Raw genomic sequence first — 20,166 nt, 5'->3', positions numbered from 1 at the left:
CTTTTGTTTTCTGATTGCTCTGTCTAGGACTTTTAGAACTATATTGAATAAGTAGGGAGAGAGTGGGGAGCCTTTTCTAGTCCCTGATTTTAGTGGAAATGCCTCAAGTTTTTCTCCATTTAGTTTAATATTAGCTAATGGTTTGCTTTATATGGCTTTTACTATGTTTAGGTATGGGCCTTGAATTCCTGTTCTTTCCAGGACTTTTATCATGAAGGGGTGTTGAATTTTGTCAAATGCTTTCTCAGTTTTATCTCCAGGATTCCCTCAGTTCATTTGTCCTTATTGCTTGTACTTCCATTTTTGAGGTCTTCAACAGTTTTATTTATTTTCTTCAATCATTTAATTGTATTTTGCTGTATTTCTTTAAGGGATCTATTTTTTTCCTGCATTTCAATGCCTCTATCTGTTTGATTGTATTTTTCTGTATTTTTTCAAGGGATTTATTCATTTCCTTTTTAAAGATCTTCATCATCTGAAGAGATTGGACTTAAGGCCAATTTCTTCTTTGGTTGTGTTAGGATATGCAAGGCTTGCTTTAATATGGTATCAGTATTGTGTAAGTGTCACATCTCTTTGGTTTGTGTGTGAGTGTGTGTGTGTGTGTGTGTGTGTGTGTGTGTGTGTGTGTGTGTGTTTTGTTTGGTTTTTGATTGATTGTGTTCTTATGCTGGCCAGTAGCCATCTGTTTGTTCCTGGATATTCCTCTTCTATCTAGCATTAGGAATTGGTCTAACGTAATCTTTTTGTTGGAAACCTCTGGTGGGTATCTTTGGGATGAACAATAGAACTTAGTGGGCAGTGTAAGTCTCCCAGCAATTGGGTGTGCCACTATTTGGTTCTGGTCCAGTAGTCCTGATGAATTTGGGCAAAGAGTTACAACCCAGGGTAGCGGGGCAAGCCACAGATGTCTGGACAGGTAGGTTAAATGAGTGCAAAAAGGGAATCTAATATCTAAAATTCTTGGTAAGGAGTTCTGGTGAAGGAGGGTGGAAATGTGGCTGGGCAATGTTGTCTGTAGCATTTGTTCAATAGTTTTCTTGCATCAGTAAAGAAGCAGGCATGATCCTTTAGTACTGAGAGTTAGAATCTTGTCTTGGTTTGGATTTCATTGCTGTGAAAAGACACTTTAATAATGTCCTGTCTTATTAAAGAATACATTTATTTGGGGCTGCTTTAAAGTTTCAATGGTTCAGTCCAATGTTATGGGGGTAAGCATGACAGCATGCAGGGATATATAAGGCTGGAATATTCAACATTCTGCATCTTGACTAAGGCATGTAGGAAGAGTCATTCTTTTCACTGGCAGTCAGAGGTGTATCTATTCTGTACTGGGCAGAGCTCATACATAGGGTCTCAGAGCCCATCCCCACAGTGATGCACTTCCTACAATAAGACTCAGGTAGTCTTAGAAGGCCATGCCTCCTAATATTGTTACTTTTCATGGGTCAAGCATACTCAAATCACCACAAAACTCAGTAACACCCTGTACATGTTCCTGGTTAAAAGTGAAGTCCTTAAGGATTAGAATCTTTAAATGATGGTTCTGAATACTTTAAGCTCAACCTTTATCTTTAATGGAAAATGATTTCTATGTTTCTCTAATGTTAATCCTACATATTGCAATAACCAGTAAGTCTTATTGAGATTCTGCCTTGACTTAGTCTAAAAATCTTTTGCTTTTTCAAGTTATGTTTTCAGTTTTCATACAGAATCACTTCTGCCCTATGTGATACTGTGCATTTTGTGTTCAAGTCAGAGGTTATCCTACATTTAAAAGTCATCTATAATGGGCCTGCTTATAGAAGTTCATATTTCAAGCTCTTACCGCACAAGCACAAGTATTTGTGTGTTTAATCCTCTGTAGTTAAAAATTAGGTGGGTTTGGTAGTCATGGAAAGATACATTCCCTGGAATGGACTTTATTTCAAAGTTATTGTGTAGGTTGATAGAAGAAAATATCTTATCTAAACATGTACACAATCATACACTCACAGGCTACACAGTCATAATAAATGAATACAATGAATACAAAGCACATATTAAACAGGAAAACTGAAAATCAAATAAACTTTTGTCTACTTCAAGGGTTATTACAGGATCACTTGAAGAGAGAATCCATGTAGAGAGGCAACCTAGACACTAAGGAGTCCCAGCCTTACTTTCTTCCAGGTCTTTCTACATAAACTAACACTCAGTAACTGGATGCTTTCTGTGCTCCTTGTGCCCCCTGCTGGTCACTAATACCCTGCAAGAGGTTTGTGTTTAAGCTCACAGTAACATTCACTCACTGTGTCTCTTGCACAGTAATAAGTGGCCGTGTCCTCAGATCTCAGACTGTCCATTTGCAGGTATAGGGTGTTTTTTGCATTATCTCTGGAGATAGTGAATCGGCCCTTCACGGAGTCTGGATAGTAAGTGCTACCACCACCATCACTAATGGATGCGACCCACTCCAGACCCTTCTTTGGAGCCTGGCGGACCCAGGCCATGTAATAGTTACTGAAAGTGAATCCTGAGGCTGCACAGGAGAGTTTCAGGGACCTTCCAGGCTGCACTAAGCCTCCCCCAGACTCCACCAGCTGCACCTCACACTGGACACCTGCAAACAGAGAATACTGGTTAGAAAACCATCACTAACACAACAAAACAAAATAATTTTCTTATTCTCATGTGCACACAACAGAGATAATCACACTTTTATCAATTACCTTTTATGAAAAGGACAAGGAAAACCAAGCTGAGCCTGATGTCCATGGTGAGTAGTCTGTGCAGTGCTGCAGTACTGATTACTGAGTGGGAGAACCTCAGAGTCCAGGACTGGGCTCCTCCGTCAGAGCTGCAGGGTCAGGACAGGCTGGTTTTCATGGGCATAGAGAAGAATTATTTGCATATCTTACTGCTAAAACATGCTATGGAATTACACCTGAGCTGAAAACAGTGCTCATAGCAGATATATGACACAAAGATATGGATGTCAGTTACAGAGTTTGACTAAGTGTCGTGGTTTCATATTCACATTTTTTTTGGTAAAGATTCACCATATTACATTTAGTTTTCTTTTGTCCTTGTGCACAGAAGTTTTGTTTTCATAGTCAGGATTCTTTAGTATAAATATGTAATTAAACAGCACCATACATACTTGTGTTTCTACATATGCACTCAGTCTTTTCTAATACCTGAGCAGGACATGGCTTCTCCCAACTGTGTTGTTTGGAAACAGTTACTCCTGTAAGGTTATGGTAGCAGAACTCGTTTTTGTGACAAAAACACTGGGTTTTTTCTGAAAGTTACTTCTTCATGATAGAATACTGTCCTTAGACTTTATATATATATATATATATATATTTGTAAAATAGACATTGTGGAGACTGTCTAAGACTCAAAATTAGTCATGGAGACAGATGCATATTTGCAGCAAACTCACTCATTTTTCATTCTGAAGTTATTAATTTATTCCTTTAAAGTCCCCCCTCAAACATTTTCTCTCTGCATGTGTATATCAGTCAAAATGTGACTGTTTTATATTGTATTATATTAGTTTTTATTTTCTCCAGTTAGCATACTCCATATACCTGTGGCTTTTAATTATATTTTAGGGTGCCTTTTTCATATTTAATCAGTTCTCTTGTTTCAGTCCTCCCAATTCGATTCTGCTTACCACACTTCAATTTTGCTTTCACATCACCAATATTCCTTTGTCCTTGGTCATCCATGTCCTATGCATAAGATGTGTCCCTTTCTTAGGTTTCTAGTTCCAAATGCTACAAAATGTAATTCACAACTGCAGGCACCCAAAGAATGTTTTGAATATGAAACAGGCTGTTTTTGCCTTCTCAAGGCTTTGTTTTATTGTTTGAGGTAATATTTTACAGTCACATTTAAATTCCTCCAAGGCTCAGAGGACATGAATTAGGAGGACATAGAGAAAATGAAACATGTGAAACTTGGGGTTGAGAACTGTAAAATAATGTCTTGTGGACAGGACCTGCCTATCCAATCCATGCACTGATGATGGCTGTTATCTGTCCCCACCTGAAACCAAGCCAATCATAACCTAATGTAGACTTTGTAAGTATTTTCCAGGTCTTCTGTCTTAGTGAGGGACTGTTTTATGTAGATTTCATGGAGAAGAGAACAATATGGTCATTGGTCGATTTTCTATGCTGCAATGCTTGCCTTTACACACATGCACATATGGGCAGCATTTTGGGATAAAAATGCCATGATCTTGAGAGTGGTTGAGTTGAGATATGTGGTTGGCAAAGATATGGGGATGTTGAAGGGGAAAATAGGATAGAGACATAAACATATTAAACTTATACATGTGGAGTATACAATTCTTCAGAACTTAGAAAAAAGGTGCCTACTAGATGGCTGAATTGTCTAAAGACAATAAATCCCCAAAGAAAACGTTAAGATATATGCTGCAAAATGTAAGGGTGGATACGTAAGGCAACCCTTAATAAAGGCAATGGTAAAGAAAGTTTTCTTTTTTTTTAAATTTTACTACACCATATTTCAAGGAGCAGTTTTAAACCATGATAATAGAACCAAACAGTTGCACATATACAAACAGAGAGAGAGAGAGAGAGAGAGAGAGAGAGAGAGAGAGAGAGAGAGAGAGAGAGAGAGAGAGAGAGAGAGACAGGTGTCTGGAAAAAGAGGTACAGAGACCTGAGGTTGTATATGGTTTTTGTGAACATGCCAATGGAACAATAATGAACCAGTGGAAGAGGTTTAGGTAATAGTTGGGTTCATTGCTTGTTTTGGAGAACAGGACAGGAACCAGGAGGAGGTGCCAATTTACCTCTTGGATTTTCTCACCCCAAGGGGCAAGTGAAGGGTCCCTGAATGGTGAAAACATAACTACAGATACTCTAAACAGAGAAGGGTTGTGAAATAAGGTACAGAATATTGGGGGTGTGGTATGTGCAGCTTTGGCATGTGTGGCTGTGGTACATGGGGCTGTGTGAGAAACCTTAGAGAAAAAGTGCTGGGAGCTAAAGACCAAGGTCTTTTATTTTGCTGTTTCCTGGATTAGTGGGATAAGTAGAGGACCTTTGACAATGTCTGTATGTGATCTGGATTCCTAAATGAATGGGGGCCAGGAACAGAAGTAGAAGACACTGAGCAGACATTGAATGAAGATTTCAGGATCCACTATTGGTACAGCTACTGAAGAGGATCCAGGGCATTCACTGAGTTTTATAGGGCTATAGGACAATTGTAGGATTTCTTTTGGGGGAAGATAAAAACTACCATAACTGTTTTTCTGAAGTGCATGTGTTAAAATCTTTTAATAATTCAAGTTTGTAGGATACAAAGATGTTACATACCATGTATTCCCAACCCTTGAAGACACAGGCCTTCTGAAATCAAAGGTATGAGGCAATAAATCTTGAGTTTAGAAAACAAAGAAACAAGGAAGTTTTTCTTCCATTAGAAAAGTTCAATCAACCTCTATCCTAGGTCAGGGGAAAATGTCAGGAGAACTCTTCCAGAAACATAAAGATTGTCAGTATCTTTTCTGCATATAGAGTCACATGATCACATGTGGGAATATTGACAGGAACTTCAGGAAAGCAATGAATGTTTTTCTCTCTTGCAGTATAGTGGTTTCATCATGTTTGCCCACATGTAAACTCATAAAATAAAACCAATAAAATACATGCTAGTAAGTAGACATCCTTGAATTCACATAGCACCTCATTAAATTATCTTTAACAATCTGACTGAGGTAACTTCTGTCCCTCAAGGACTAGTTCTATGACAATATCTCATAGGAAGAGGACCATAGGTATATGTGAGATACAAGCACCATTCAGTGAGAGTGTCTTCCTATGACTTCATACCTCATGCCTCCTGACAGAGATTCTAGCAGTGAGAGACAGTACGACTGTGAGATCAAGAAATGAACTTCGAAATGCAAAAATATATTTCAAATGAAAATGTCACTACCTGTCATCACTGTACAACCATACAGGAGATTTCTAGGTCACATGATTGCTATTTTGAAATCCATGGGATCCTGCATATTGTATGCCAAAGTTGAACAGAATCATGCTAATGTTCATAGGGAACAGGGACCCCTTTCTCTCCAACCAGGCAACACTTCTTTTCACTCATTTTTAAATGTTCTAATATCATTGATTATCAGAAGTGTTTCATTTAGAATTTAAATTCCATTTCTGTTATTATTGGAGATGTTGAGTTTATGAATCCTCTTCTGTCCACATTCTCTGACTAAAAGGAAGGATCCCAGTTAGTTAGAGGACAACAGAAGACAGAAAGTTGTGTGCCCAAGAGAATACTATGTCTCTCTTCTCTTTATTGTAGTCTATGTTTTATCTTAGAGACTCACATCTCAGACAAGTGATAAAAATGTTCTTTAGAAGAAAAATAAGACAACTCTTAGCATTTTGTCTAAAGCTCTGCCCCAGAGTTACCTGGCAATAGCCAGATATGGCTGACTCACTCAAAAAGAGCTGCTTACCCACTCTGCTCTCTTGCTCTTGTCTTCTTGCTCTCACTCTGTCTTCCTGCTCCATCCCTGTTTTCTCCTCATTCAATCTGCTCCTGTCCAGTGCTCAAGGACATCCTTTACTCCTCCACTCTTCTACTCTTTCTGTGTGTTTGTCTCTGTGTGTCTGTCTCTGTGTGCATGTGTCCATGTCTCTATTTCTGTTTCTCTCCCTCTCCCCCCCCTCTGCCTTTGTTTCTACTAGCCTTTTATTCTCCTCCCTATGCCCTAAACAGTCTTTTCTATACTATCCCTTATTGAGGCTGGTCCCTCAGAGGGAAAGAATGCCTCAGTATGTGCCTGAGGAGTTAGCCCCTAACCCTATACCTTCCCATTCATCCACCAAAACATTCCTTCTCTCACCTTTTATCTTTTTTATAAACACAACATCTACTGTGTTAGAGTACTTCAATTTTTCAAATAAAATATAATCACATGATATATTTAAGAGAAGAGAATTTTGAGGGCATCTCCATTCTATTGCCTCTTCTATTCTACTACAGACAAGCATCCCTGTCTGCATTATTTATTTGATTGTTTACTTGCTTATTTATTTATTTTCACTTTACACCTCTATCACAGCCTCATTTCTTCCCTCTTCCTAAACTTGCCCTTAGAAATCCCTCCTCACACTGCCCTTTCCCCTTCTCCTCTGATTAGAGGAGTCACCCCTGCATACCACCACACCCTGTAGTGCCTTGTCTCTACAGGACTAGACACATCTTCTCCTACCTAGGCTCAACAAGGCAGTTCAGGTGTGGGGAAAGGAATCCAATGATAGGCAGTAGAGACCATAACAGTGACTGTTCCACTTTTTAGGGTACACACATGAGGACCAAGCTGTGTATTTGTTACAGATATGTAGAGGGTCTAGGTCTGTCTCCTGCATGCTCTGTTGTTGGTACCCAGTCTGTTTGGCCCTGCATATGCCTCAGTATCCAGCTGGAGGAAGCCTCTCAGGAGACAATTGTGTTAATCTCAATGGGAAGACAATTTTTATGGGTTAATGAAGTCCCCATCCTTCCTTTTGAAGTCCTGTCATGGTACAAGAGGTGGACATTTCAGTCTCTATATCCTGGCTGGTAGGAATCTCAGCTGGGGTTACTGTCATAGACTTCCCATGTACTCTCCTGTCCTACAGCTCTAGTTAGGAAACAAAGATGCCCCCAACACCACTGTGCATATTTCAATTCTCATTCCCAGCCATCTCTTGCCTCTATCTCCCTAGAACTGATTGGCATCCTCTGCCCTTCTCCTCATCTCTTCTCTCTACCCAGTTCCCTCTCTCTGTCTACCTCCACTGAGTATTTCATTTCCCCTTCTTAGTGAGATTCATGCATCATCACTTGGGTCTAACTTACTATCCAGTTACTTGTGCTTTTAGATTGTAGCATGATTGTCCTGCACATTATGACTAGTGTAAACTAGTGAGTACATATCATAAGTGCTTTATGGTTCTGTATTACCTTATTCAGCACGATATACTCAAGTTCCAATAATTTGCCTGGAAAATTCATGAGGTCCTTGTTTTTAATAGGAATAGAATTACACTGTCTATATGTTTGACATTTCCTATCCATTCTTCAGTGGAGGGACACCTATGTTGTTTCAAGTTTCTGGCTATTATGAACAAATCTGCTATGAACAATCTTGACCAAGTGTCCCTGTGGTATAGTGGGTAGTCTTTGAGTATATGCCCAGGGATGATATAGCTTGGTATTGAGTTATAAGTATTCCCAGATTTTTGTAAAACAACCAAATGTAATTTGAGAGAGGTTGTACTAGTTTTCACTCCCACCTGAAATGGAGTGTCTTCTTCTTGCTCCAAGTCCTTGTCAGCATGTGCTATCACTTTGGGTTTTGGTCTAGTAATTTGCCTGCATGTAAATGGAATCTTAACTAGAGCCCCTGAAATTTAATGATTATTCTGCACATGAAAGGAAGAGGTAGTGTTTGCCATTTCAAGCTTTTGTCAAATTGTTTGATACAATATTTTCCATAGAGAGGAGATTTTTTGTTTAGGCCCATACGGAAGTCCACTCAGTGTTTTTCTGGCAAAGAGATAGATGGCTGTGTCCTAAGTTTAAACTTTGTTCAGTTTCAAGTAAAACTTGACTATTTGTTGTTTCCCTGATGATGCTGATTCAGGATTTGAGATCTGAATCATATAATGTGATTTCACTACTTAACATTGCTGGCATCCACTGCAGACCTTTTCCTAGAGGCTGGAGGACCCAGTGTATACCAAGAACACCATGGACGGTTAATGAGTAGCCAGAGACAGGGCAGGTGAGAGACAGGCTTTGTGAGGACTACAGCAGGGCAGGATCTGACTCCTTTAGTTGTACCTCTACAAGGCACCTTGGGCATACAACATCACCATCAGTCATCCATGTCATAGGTGTCAAGCCTGCTTCCCTCTATGGAAGGCGTGAAATACTTGCAGCTTGGAAAAGTCACCAGGTAGAGGGGTTCTAAGCGAACAAAACAACATCTTGTCAAATGGAACATCCAAACTGATCTGAAGCAAAGTAAAATTAAGGCAGGCTGATTGTGGGCCTGTGTACTGGAGGCTGTCCACAGTGATCTCCAGCAAGGCCAGATGGGAGGGTTCATGCAAAGGGGAAAAGGCATGAGCTGGGAGGGGTAATTGCCTCCTAGGCTACTGTGCTTCTGCTGCTGCTGCTGCTGCTGCTGCTGCTGCTGCTGCTGCTGTTGCTGCTGCTCTCACCACTGCTACTGTAGCTGCTGTTTCTCCAAGATGCTGCACTGGGTTGCAGGGAGAGCTCCTGTAGGTGTTTTGCAAGAGAAGTTTTCTTCCCTGGTGTTGGTGTTACAGCTCTTATGACAGAAGCTCACAGAAGGCAGAGTAATTCTCATGTACCTTTATTCCTTCTGGATAAACTCTGTATACACAGTTCTGGGGTGGGCTGGGATCTAACAGTGGGTGCTTCCCATAGGCTTGGTCTGAGAGGTTAGGGATGTCTCACCTACATGTAGAAGGGCTTGGAGGTGTTGTCCCTAAGTGATTGATGGACACAAATCTATCTAGGGTTGGGGGAGCTGTGGAAAACTGCAGTTTAGTGACAGAGGCCTTGTGCTAGGAGCAGGCAAAGCTCCTACCATCCCTTCAGGATATCTGGGTCTTCTAGCCTTATCTCAACCTTACCAGGGTTTTCCTCACTGCCCACACTTATGTGGCAGATTATAGTTTAGACAGTGTAGAATGAGAAGACTAGTCAGTTAGATGGAAAGGGTTATTTCGATAATAATATGTATGGATGTTGGCCACAGTTAATAACAATGTATTATGTGTTTTATATATGGAAGAAGATACTGTGATTTAGCATTAAAAATGCTAACTGTATCATCATTAACTTGTGGACATGTACTTGAAAACTTTATGTTAGAGAAGAGGAATCCAATTGTTTTCAAACATCATTTAAGTAAAAAGTAGAAATGTTACTAAAACTGCAGTCATGAGAAAAACAATACATTACCAAATCTCACTGGATGTCCTCAACCACAGTGTTTCACTGAGTTTTCTTCATAAATATTAAATCAATAATTTGTTATTTTATACTATTAGATTATAGATTATTGATTCTTCTATTGTGTGAAGAAACAAGAAGTTTGATAGAATATGACATTGAAGATAATGTTCTAGATAATCTCCATGGCTGGAAGAAGAGTCCATACCTTTAAACACTAAAAGCCATGCTCAACAGTATAGGCCAGAACTTCCTAGATTCTGAAGTGATCCTGGGAAGAACCTGTTGATCCTCAGCGCCCCCTGCTGGTCCTAAGAATCCTAGTAGGGAAGTTTTTGTGCAAGGCCACACTGGACTTCTCTCACTGTGTCTCTGGTACAGTAGTAAATGGCTGTGTCTTCAGTTTGCAGACTGTTCATTTTTAAGAAAACTTGGCTCTTGGAGGTGTCCCTGCTGATGCTCAGTCGGGATTTGAGAGCTGAATTATAATCTGTGCTTCCACCACTCCGTATTCTTCCCATCCACTCCAGACCCTTTCCTTGGAGGCTGGCGAACCCAGTGTACACTGTAGCTGGTTAATGAGAATCCAGAGACAGTGCAGGTGAGGGACAGGGTCTGTGAGGGCTGCACCAGACCAGGTCCTGACTCCTTCAGCTGCACCTGGGACAGGGCACCTGGGGACAAGCAACATCACCATTAGTCATTCATCCTATAGATTAAGTGCCTGAGTCCCTCTCCTGAAACTCTGAAACACTTACAGCTTGGAAATGTCACCAGGCAGAGCAACAGCACCAGGACAGCCATGCTGTGATGGAGGCTCTAGTGAGAAGGAGATGTGGCTCCTCAGCTAGGCCTGGGCTTTCAGTCTGAGCCTGAGGGCTGCTTTGCATTGGGGGAGGTTCTTGAGATGATATAAGGAAGTACAGAGCAGAATATCTAGTTTCATCTCCATGTGCCTGGGATTACCTTTGTGCTTAGAAAAATGGAGCTGAAAACTCAGGAACTTTTCCCTGGTAGTGTTTGGATATCCAATTTCAAATAAAAAACAGTATTAGTCACATTGCACAGGCCTTGGAAGCAAAAAAAGGGGCAGAGTGATATGGAGGTTTACAGTAGGTGAATCTTTATTCATGCACTACAAGTAGAACAGGTTACCTTATCTTCAATGCAATTGTATATCATTATAAATTGCACTAGAGGATGAGGATGGAATTGGGGATCCTTTTTTCCCCAGAAATTCTTTCTCTTGATATTCTTTTCTATTATTATTTTTTAGGTTTTTATATTTCATTATTCCCTTCAGAACAGCATTAATGGCAACCTGCTTCACCAGGTTGGTTTGAGAATAAAATAAAAACCACAGACTTTAAATAGCTTTATATTGCAATTGATTTTCAAGTTATCTTCACATAAATTGGACAACCATAAATATCAGTAGGATAAGTACATATTATTTGCATTTGTTTTAGTATAAAATATAGAAGTGATGATTATTTAATTTAAAACAAAATACTGTATAATTATTACTTAGAAAATAGTGATCAAATTGTTTTCCAACTATATATTTATACTTTGTTCATATTGTCTCAAGCCCCTTCAGCTCTCTCAGTCACTTCTCTTGAATCCTTCAGCGGGGGGGTTCATGTTCAGTGGTTTACTGGAATTCACCTATGTATTTGCCTTTTTCCAGTTGTGTCTTTCCTGAGAGATCTACATCTGGTTCCTGTCAGCCTGCACTTCTTTGTTTCATCCATCTTATCTACTTTGGTGGCTGTATATATATGGGCCACATGTGGGCTCTGAATGGGTGTTCCTTCAGCCTTTGTTCTAAACTTTGCCTCCATATCCCCTCCCAATGGTATTCTTGTTCCCCTTTTAAAGAAGGAGTGAAGAATCTGCATTTTGGTCATCCTTCTTGAGTTTCATGTGTTCTGTGCATGTAGGGTGATTCGAGAATTTGGACTAATATCCACTTATCAATGAGTGCATACCATGTGTATTTTTCTGTGATTAGGTTTCCTCACTCAGGTTGATATTTTCCAGTTCCATCTATTTGCCTATGAATTTCATAAATTCATTATTTTTGATAGCTGAATAGTATTCCATTGAGTAGATGTACCATATTTTCTGTATCCATTCCTCTGTTGAAGGGCATCTGGGTTCTTTCCAGCTTCTGGCTATTATAAATAAGACTGCTATGAAAACAGTGGAGCATGTGCTTTGTTATATTTTGGAGCATCTTTTGGAGCATCTCAAGAGAGGAATAGCTGGGACCTCAGGTAGTGCCATGTCCAATTTTCTGAGGAACCTCCAGACTGATATCCAGAATTGTTGTACCAGTCTGCAATCCCAAAAAATTGGAGGAGTGTTCCTCTTTCTTCACATCCTCGCCAGCATCTGTTGTCACCAGAGTTTTTTATCTTAGCCATTCTGACTTGTGTGAGGTTGAATCTCAGGGTTGTCTTGATTTACATTTCCCTTATGACTAAAGATGTTGAACATTTCTTTAGGTGCTTCTCGGTTATTCGATATTCCTCAGCTTTGAATTCTTTGTTTAGCTGTAAAACCCATTTTTTAATATGGTTATTTGTCTACCTGCAGTTTACCTTCATAAGTTCTTTGTATATTTTGGATATAAGCCATCTATCTGTTGTAGGATTGGTAAAGATATTTTCCCAATCTGTTGCTTGCCTTTTTGTCCTAAGCACAGTGTCCTTTACCTTACAGTAGCTTTGTAGTTTTATGAGATCCCATTTGTTGATTTTTGATCTTAGAGCATAAGTCATTGGTGTTTCGTTTATGAAATTTTCTCCAGTGCCTATGTGTTTGAGATTCTTCCCCACTTTTTCTTCTATTAATTTGAGTGTACTTTTATGATGTAGAGTTCCTTGATACACTTGGACTTAAGCTTTGTATAGGGTGATAAGAATGGATCGATCTGGATTCTTCTACATGGTGACCTCCAGTTGAACCAGCACCATTTGCTGAAAATGCAATCTTTTTTCCATTGGGAGGTTTTGGCTTCTTTGTCAAAAATCAAGTGACTATAGGTATGATGGTTCATTTCTGGGTCTTCAATTGTATTCCACTTGTCTATCTGCCTGTCTCTGTACCAATACCCTGCAGTTTTTATCACTATTGCTCTGTTATACTCCTTGATTTCAGGGATAGTGATTCCCCTGGAAGTCCTTTTATTTTTGAGGATAGTTTTGGGTATCCTGGGTTTTTTGATATTTCAGATGAATTTGCAAATTGTTCTGTCTAACTCTTTGAAGAATTGGATTGGAATTTTGATGGGGATTGCATTGAATTTGTAGATTGCTTTTGGTTAATGTTCATTTTTTCTATAGTAATCCTGCCAATCCGTGAGCATGGGAGATCTTTAAATCTTTTGAGATCTTCTTCAATTCCTTACTTCAGACACTTGAAGTTCTTATCATACAGATCTAACTTGGTTCGGTAAAGTCACACCGTGGTATTTGGGACTATTATGAAGGTTGTCGTTTCCCAAATTTCTTTCTCAGCTTGATTCTCTTCTGTGTAGAGGAAGGCTACTGATTTCTTTGAGTTAATTTTATACCCAGCCACATGACTGAAGGTATTTATCAGGTTTAGTAGTTCTCTGGTGGAACTTTTGGGATCACTTAAATATACTATCATATCATCTACAAATAGTGATATTTTGACTTCTTCCTTTCCAATCTGTATCCATTTGATCTCCTTTCATTGTATGATTGCTCTGGCTAGGACTTTGAGAACTATATTAAATAAGTAGGGAGATAGTGGGTAGCCTTGTCTCACCTCTGTTTTTAGTGGGATTGCTACAAGTTTCTCTCCATTTACTTTAATGATATCTACTGGATTGGTCTATATGGCTATATGTTTAGGTATGGGCTTTGAATTCCACTTCTTTCTAGGACTTTTATCATGAAGTGGTGTTGAATTTTGTCAAATGCTTTCTCAGCATCTAATGAAATGATCATGTGTTTTTGTTCTTTCAGTTTGTTTATATAGTGAATTACGTTGGTGGTTTTCCCTATATTAAACCATCGATGCATACCTGGGATGAAGCCTACTCGATCATGATGGATGATTTTTTTGATGTGTTCTTCTATTCAGTCTGCAAGAATTTTATTGAATATTTTTGTGTCAATATTCATAAGGGAAATTCATCTCAAGTTCTCTTTGTTGGTTCTTTGTGTGGTTTTGGTATAAGAGTAATTGTGGCTTCATAAAATGAAAATTGGTGGTGCTCCTTCTCTTTCAATTATGTGGAGTAATTTGGATAATATTGGTATGAGGTCTTCTGTGAAGTTATGACGGAATTCTTCAATAAACCCATCTGGACCTGGCTCATTTTGGTTGGTAGACTTTTAATGACAGCTTCTATTTCTTTAGGAGTTATGGGTTTGTTTAAACGGTTTATCTGTTCTTGCTTTAACTTTGGTACCTGGGATTTGTCTAGGAAATTGTCCATTTCTTCCAGATTTTCAAGTTTTTTGGAATACAGGATTTTGTACTAGGATCTGATGTTTTTTGAATTTCTTCTTATTCTGTTTTTATGTCTCCCTTTTCATTTCTGAATTTGTTATTTTGGATACACTCTCTGTGTCCTCTGGTTAGTCTGGTGAAGGGTTTATTTATCTTGTTGATTTTCTCAAAGAACCAGCTTTGGTTCTGTTGATTCTTTATATAGTCCTTTTTGTTTCTACATGGTTGATTTCAGCTTTGAGTTTGATTATTTCCTGCCTTCTACTCCTCCTGGGTATACTTGGTTCTTTTTGTTCTAGAGCATTTAGGTGTGCTGTCAAGTTGCTGATATATGCTCTCTTCTGTTTCTTTCTGCAGACACTCAGAGCTATGAGTTTTCCTCTTAGCACGGCTTTCACTGTGTCCCATAAGTTTGGGGATGTTGTACCTTCATTTTCATTAAATTCTAAGAAGTCTTTAATTTCTTTCTTTATTGCTTCCTTGACCCAGTTATCATTGAATAGATCATTGTTCAACTTCCATGTATATGTGAGCGTTATTTCCTTATTATTATTGAATACTAGCTTTAGCTTGTGGTGGTCTGATAGGACTCATGGGATTAGTTCTATATTTCTGTATCTGTTGAGGCCTGTTTTGTGCCCAATTATATGGTCAATTTTGGAGAAAGTACCTGAGGTGGTTTCAAGAAGTTATATCCTTTTGCTTTAGGATAGAATGTTCTTAAAATATCTGTTAAGACCATTTGGTTCATAGCTTCTGTTAGTCTATGTCTTTGTTTAATTTCTGTTTCCATAATCTGTACATTGATGAGATTTGGGAGTTGAATTCTCCTAATATTGTGTGAGGTGCAATGTGTGCTTTGAGCTTTAGTAAGGTTTCTTTTATGTATGTACGTGCCCTTGTATTTGGAGCATAGATATTTAGGATTGAGTGTTCAACTTGGTGGATTTTTTTCCTTTGATGAATATGAAATGTCCTTCCTTATCTTTTTTGATGACTTTTGGTTGAAAATCAATTTTTATTCGATATCAGAATGGCTACTCCAGCTTGCTTCTTCTGACTATTTTCTTGGAAATTTGTTTTCCAGCCTTTTACTCTGAGGTAGTGACTGTCTTTTTCTCTGAGGTGTGTTTCCTGTATTCAGCAAAATGCTGGGTCCTCATTATGTATCCAGTTTGTTAATCTGTCTCTGTTTATTGGGGAAATGAGTCAATTGAAGTTGAGAAATATTAAGAAATAGTGATTGTTCCATCCTGTTATCTTCGTATTTGGAGGTGAGATTATGATCCTGTGCTTGTCTTTTCTTTGTTAAGTTGCAAAACGATTACTTTCTTACTTTTTCTAAGGTGTAGCTTGCCTCTTTATGTTGGGCTTTACCATTTGTTATCCTTTGTAGGGCTGAATTTGTAGAAAGATATTGTGTAAATTTGGTTTTGGTATGGAATTTCATGGTTTCTCCATCTATGTTAATTGAGAGTTTTGCTGGATACAGTAATCTGGGCTGTCATTTATGATCAATCAGGATCTGTATTCCATCTATCCAGGATCTTCTGGCTCTCATAGTCTCCGGTTAGAAGTCTGGTGTAATTCTGATAGGTCTGCCTTTACATTTTACTTGATGTTTTTCACTTATTGCTTTTAATACTCTTTCTTTGTTTTGTTCATTTGGTGTTTTGAATATTATGTGATGGGAGGAATTTCTTTTCTGGTCCAATCTATTTGGAGTTCTGTAGGCTTCTTGTATGTTTATGGGCATCTCTTTCTTTAAGGTTAGGGAAGGTTTCTTCTATGTTTCTGTTGAAGATACTTACTGGTCATTTGAGTTGGGAGTCTTTGCTCTCTTCTATACCTATTATCCTTAGGTTTGATCTTCTCACTGTGTCCTGGATTTTCTGTATGTTTTTGGCCAGTAGCTTTTATCGTTTTACATTATCTTTGAGAGTTGTGTCGATGATCTCTATTTAGTCTTCTGCTCTCGAAATTCTCTCTTCTATCTCTTGTATTCTGTTGCTGATGTTTGTATCTATGTCTCCTTGTCTCTTCCTGTGGTTTTCTATATCCAGGGTTGTCAGGCTTTGTGCTTTCTTTATTGTTTCTATTTCCATTTTCAATTCCTTCACCTGTTTTACTGTGTTTTCCTGTAATTCTTCCTGGGACTTTTGTGTTTTGTCTTTAAAGGTTTCTACTCGATTACTTGTGTTTTCCTGCATTTCTCTAAGGGAGTTCATTATGTCTTTCTTGAAGTCTTCCAACATCATGATCAAATGTGATTTTAAATCTAGATCTTGCTTTTCTCGTCTGTTTGGATATTCAGTGTTTGCTTTGGTCAGAGAATTGTGCTCCGATGATGCCATGTAGTCTTGGTTTCTGTTGCTTGGGTTCCTGTGATTGCCTCTCTCCATCAGGTTGTCTCTGGTGTTACCTTGTTCTGCTATTTTCGACAGTGGCTTGACCGTCCTATAGGTCTGTGTGTCAGGAGTGCTGTAGACCTGTTTTCCTGTTTTCTTTCAGCCAGTTATGAGAACAGAGTGTTCTTCTTTCAGGTGGGTAGTAGTTCCTGTCCACTGGATTTCAGCTGTTCCTGTGGGCTTGTGTCCTGAGTCCACCAGGCAGTGCACTTGAACCAGAAAAGTTGGTCTTACCTTTGGTCTTGTGTCTAAAGTCACTCCTTAGGGATGGGATTCAGCTTTCCATGAAGGCAGCAACCAGAAGGGCCTGCCTCTCCTTCTCCTTTGTCCCTTCACACAAGGGGCCCAGACAGTGCTAGGCATTTTCCTCTAGAGTCAGAAATGTGGGCAGAGTACTCTCCTCTGGTTTCCCAGGCGTGTCTGCCCCTCTGAATATCTAGCTCTCCCTCCCACGGGGTTTGAGAGCAGGAAGCTGTGGGCCATGATCAGCAAGGTTTGGGTGCCAGCGAGAAACCAGAAGTGTCCGGTCCCAGAGGAATTTTGCCTTTGTGTGTTCTGAGTCCAACAGACAGGTCACATGGAGCAGAAAAGGTGGTCTTACCTCTGGTCTCTGGCCTGAAATTGTTCCTCGATACTGGATTTCAGCTCATTCTGAGTGCAGCAACCAGATAGCTATATATTTTGATAAATGAGGAACCAACTGTTTAAAAAAAAAAAACGCTTTCTGTGGACTTACCTTAGTCTCAGCACTAAGTTTTGGGACACTGTATTTGAGACCTAGTCTTTGCACCTCTTGATTTATGTCAGTTTCTCAGTATCAATGTACTTTTATGTCTCTGTGTCTTGTTTCATCTTGTAGCACATAAACAATGTGTTCTAAATATGATTATCCATTGGTGAGTGAAGGGAAAGTCAGTTGTTCATAACAATGAATAAATATCAGTAGACTGACACCACGTTTATTGTTATGTTAACTGAAGTGAAAGGTAAGTCAGATATCACTGAGTGATGAGACAAAGTTGAGCAGAGGGCAGGATGGAAATGAGGAACCCTGTGCCTTGAGATGCTGGTCACCATAGAGAGTAAGAGTCTGGAGAGTTTCTCCTCATGCCTTGGTAATGGAAACACCAGGGAAGAGAAGGACAGAGCTATCACAATCTCTTTGTTAGGGCTCCCAGAATGTGGATCTATTACTTGGCCTTGGAGTCCCCACATTTTGTTTTTCTTATTTCGTAGTGCATAATCTTGGTACTGTGAAAAACTGTGGTGGAGACCATTCACATTAGGCAGAAAGTTATCCATTTAATGATCATTAACAGTATTAGTGCTGCATTCCTCTTGTTCTGATACTCTGAGAGTTAGGATTATATTTTTCAGACATTATTCTTAGTAGTTCTCATCTTGGGTATGTCTGTTATTTTCACTGTGGTTATAATAATTTGGAAGAGAATACCATAGAAATAAAAGCACCTTTCTATATTATATTGGGGATTGTGGTATAAGTCCACTTATTCATGTGATTTTGTCTTTGGTTACTTTGGAGATAATCTGTGTCCCTATTCTGTCCCATAATGCTGCTTTTCCATAAATCTCTCTACAATAAAGTTACTAGGAAAAAGTCATTAGCAAAAGCATGAGTTCATGATAAATCCTCATATTATTTATAATTTTCTTAAATTCCAGAGGTGGATCCTTACTAATGTCTTTCTTCAATCATTTGTTTACTTATATGTAGCTCACAGGTGGATGCTCACTTAATTGATCATGTTGCTAGGACAATACCAGACTATTCATTTGTGTGATGGCTAGGATAGGTATCTATTAATAATGATAATATGTGGTATCCCAGGAAGGTATCTCCCTTCCTCAGTTGTCTTAGAAAGAATGTAGAACTAGCATGGACATACAGCTGGTCACATGAGTTTCATGGTTTCTTATTCACTTCCAATTTCAAGTTCTTTCCTTGACTTCATGTCCTGATTTGCCTCTGTGATGTTTTCTAAGAATTAAGGTGGCAGAAACTCTTTCCTTCCCATATTGCTTTTGGACATAATCTTGATCACATAAAAAAGCTTACAAACTAAGACAATTGAAATTCTTCTAATGGAAAGATGGGAATAGGGGATTTGACATTCTGCACAACTGTGACCACAGTGACACACACAGTCACAATTACAGATACAGGAATACATTATAATACACACACCCACAACATCACATTCACAGACAGAAATACATATTCATAGGCAGTGGGTGTGGCTTTCTTAAATACTCTCTTTAGACAGTGTTACTTTCATTGTTCTGTGCTCACTCTGTAGACCAAGCTCGTATTAAACTCTGAGGTACTGATTGTCCTGCCATTTTCTCCCTATTGGCTGAATTAAAGGTGTGCACCACTATTCATGTAGACCATCACATGTAGTTGCTTTTAAAAATTAACTATGAAAGTAAAATGAATTAAAAAGAAATTTAAGCATCTTTTTATACAATACATTATCATCATTACTTTTGCTTTCTTATTTCCTCCCTGAGTCCTTCCTCTCCCCACACTTACTCAATTACATACTTCCAGCCTTTTATGAATATTTAATGTATTGGTCTTATGGCATTCATTCATATTGACAAAGAATGATTTAAAAATCTGTAATTGTCAATACATTTTCACTTTTAAAAATCATTATATAATATATATATTTGTATTGTAAATTACAATATTTATTAGTATGTACAATGTTCAGTAATAAAATCTAAGGCTGAAGATTACTCAGGTGTACGGCAGCTGCTCCTAGAATGAGTATCTCAGTTGACCTTCAGCACTTAGTTGAGAAGGAGATGGGATGGTTTATCACATGATCTGAACTCTTGTGATCCATTGTGGCTTTGTTTCATCTCAACCACTTTATATCTGTGCTTCCTAACCTAAGGATGGCTATTCCCTCTCATGCCATGAGATCAATTGACTTAAGTCTATGAATGTGAAAAATGGGCTGATCCATTGGATAAAACAGAGGCCTCATCTTTAACAGGGCCTAGTGATTTTTCTAAAGTTATATTTATTAATTAAAATGAGGGATGCATTTTTGCAACATTACCATTTGAATTAAGGTCTTACCAATGCTACCCAAGAGCTCCATCATTGGCCTAACTCCCAGTACTAAATGAGGAATCAAACAGAATGTACTTTTTCCTTCAGACTAATGTGTGTTCGAGCAGCTCTGTTTTTAGGGTTTACCATCTCTGGTTTCTTTTGCTT

The 20,166-nt window shown here is 38.7% G+C and overlaps 1 pseudogene and 1 gene segment (V, D, J or C); both read right to left on the bottom strand.

Moving 5' to 3' along the window:
* Positions 1 to 2,240: 2,240 nt before the first annotated feature.
* Positions 2,241 to 2,812, bottom strand: LOC116906213. The segment is given in 2 exon segments: positions 2,241 to 2,602; positions 2,712 to 2,812. Coding segments are annotated over 2 exon segments (408 nt in total).
* Positions 2,813 to 10,334: 7,522 nt separating this feature from the next.
* LOC116906212 lies at positions 10,335 to 10,818 on the bottom strand (annotated as a pseudogene).
* Positions 10,819 to 20,166: the final 9,348 nt, after the last annotated feature.

This window comes from Rattus rattus, chromosome 7 (assembly GCF_011064425.1).
Source record: "Rattus rattus isolate New Zealand chromosome 7, Rrattus_CSIRO_v1, whole genome shotgun sequence".
NCBI lineage: Eukaryota > Metazoa > Chordata > Mammalia > Rodentia > Muridae > Rattus > Rattus rattus.
This window is presented reverse-complemented; position numbering and strand designations above follow the sequence as displayed.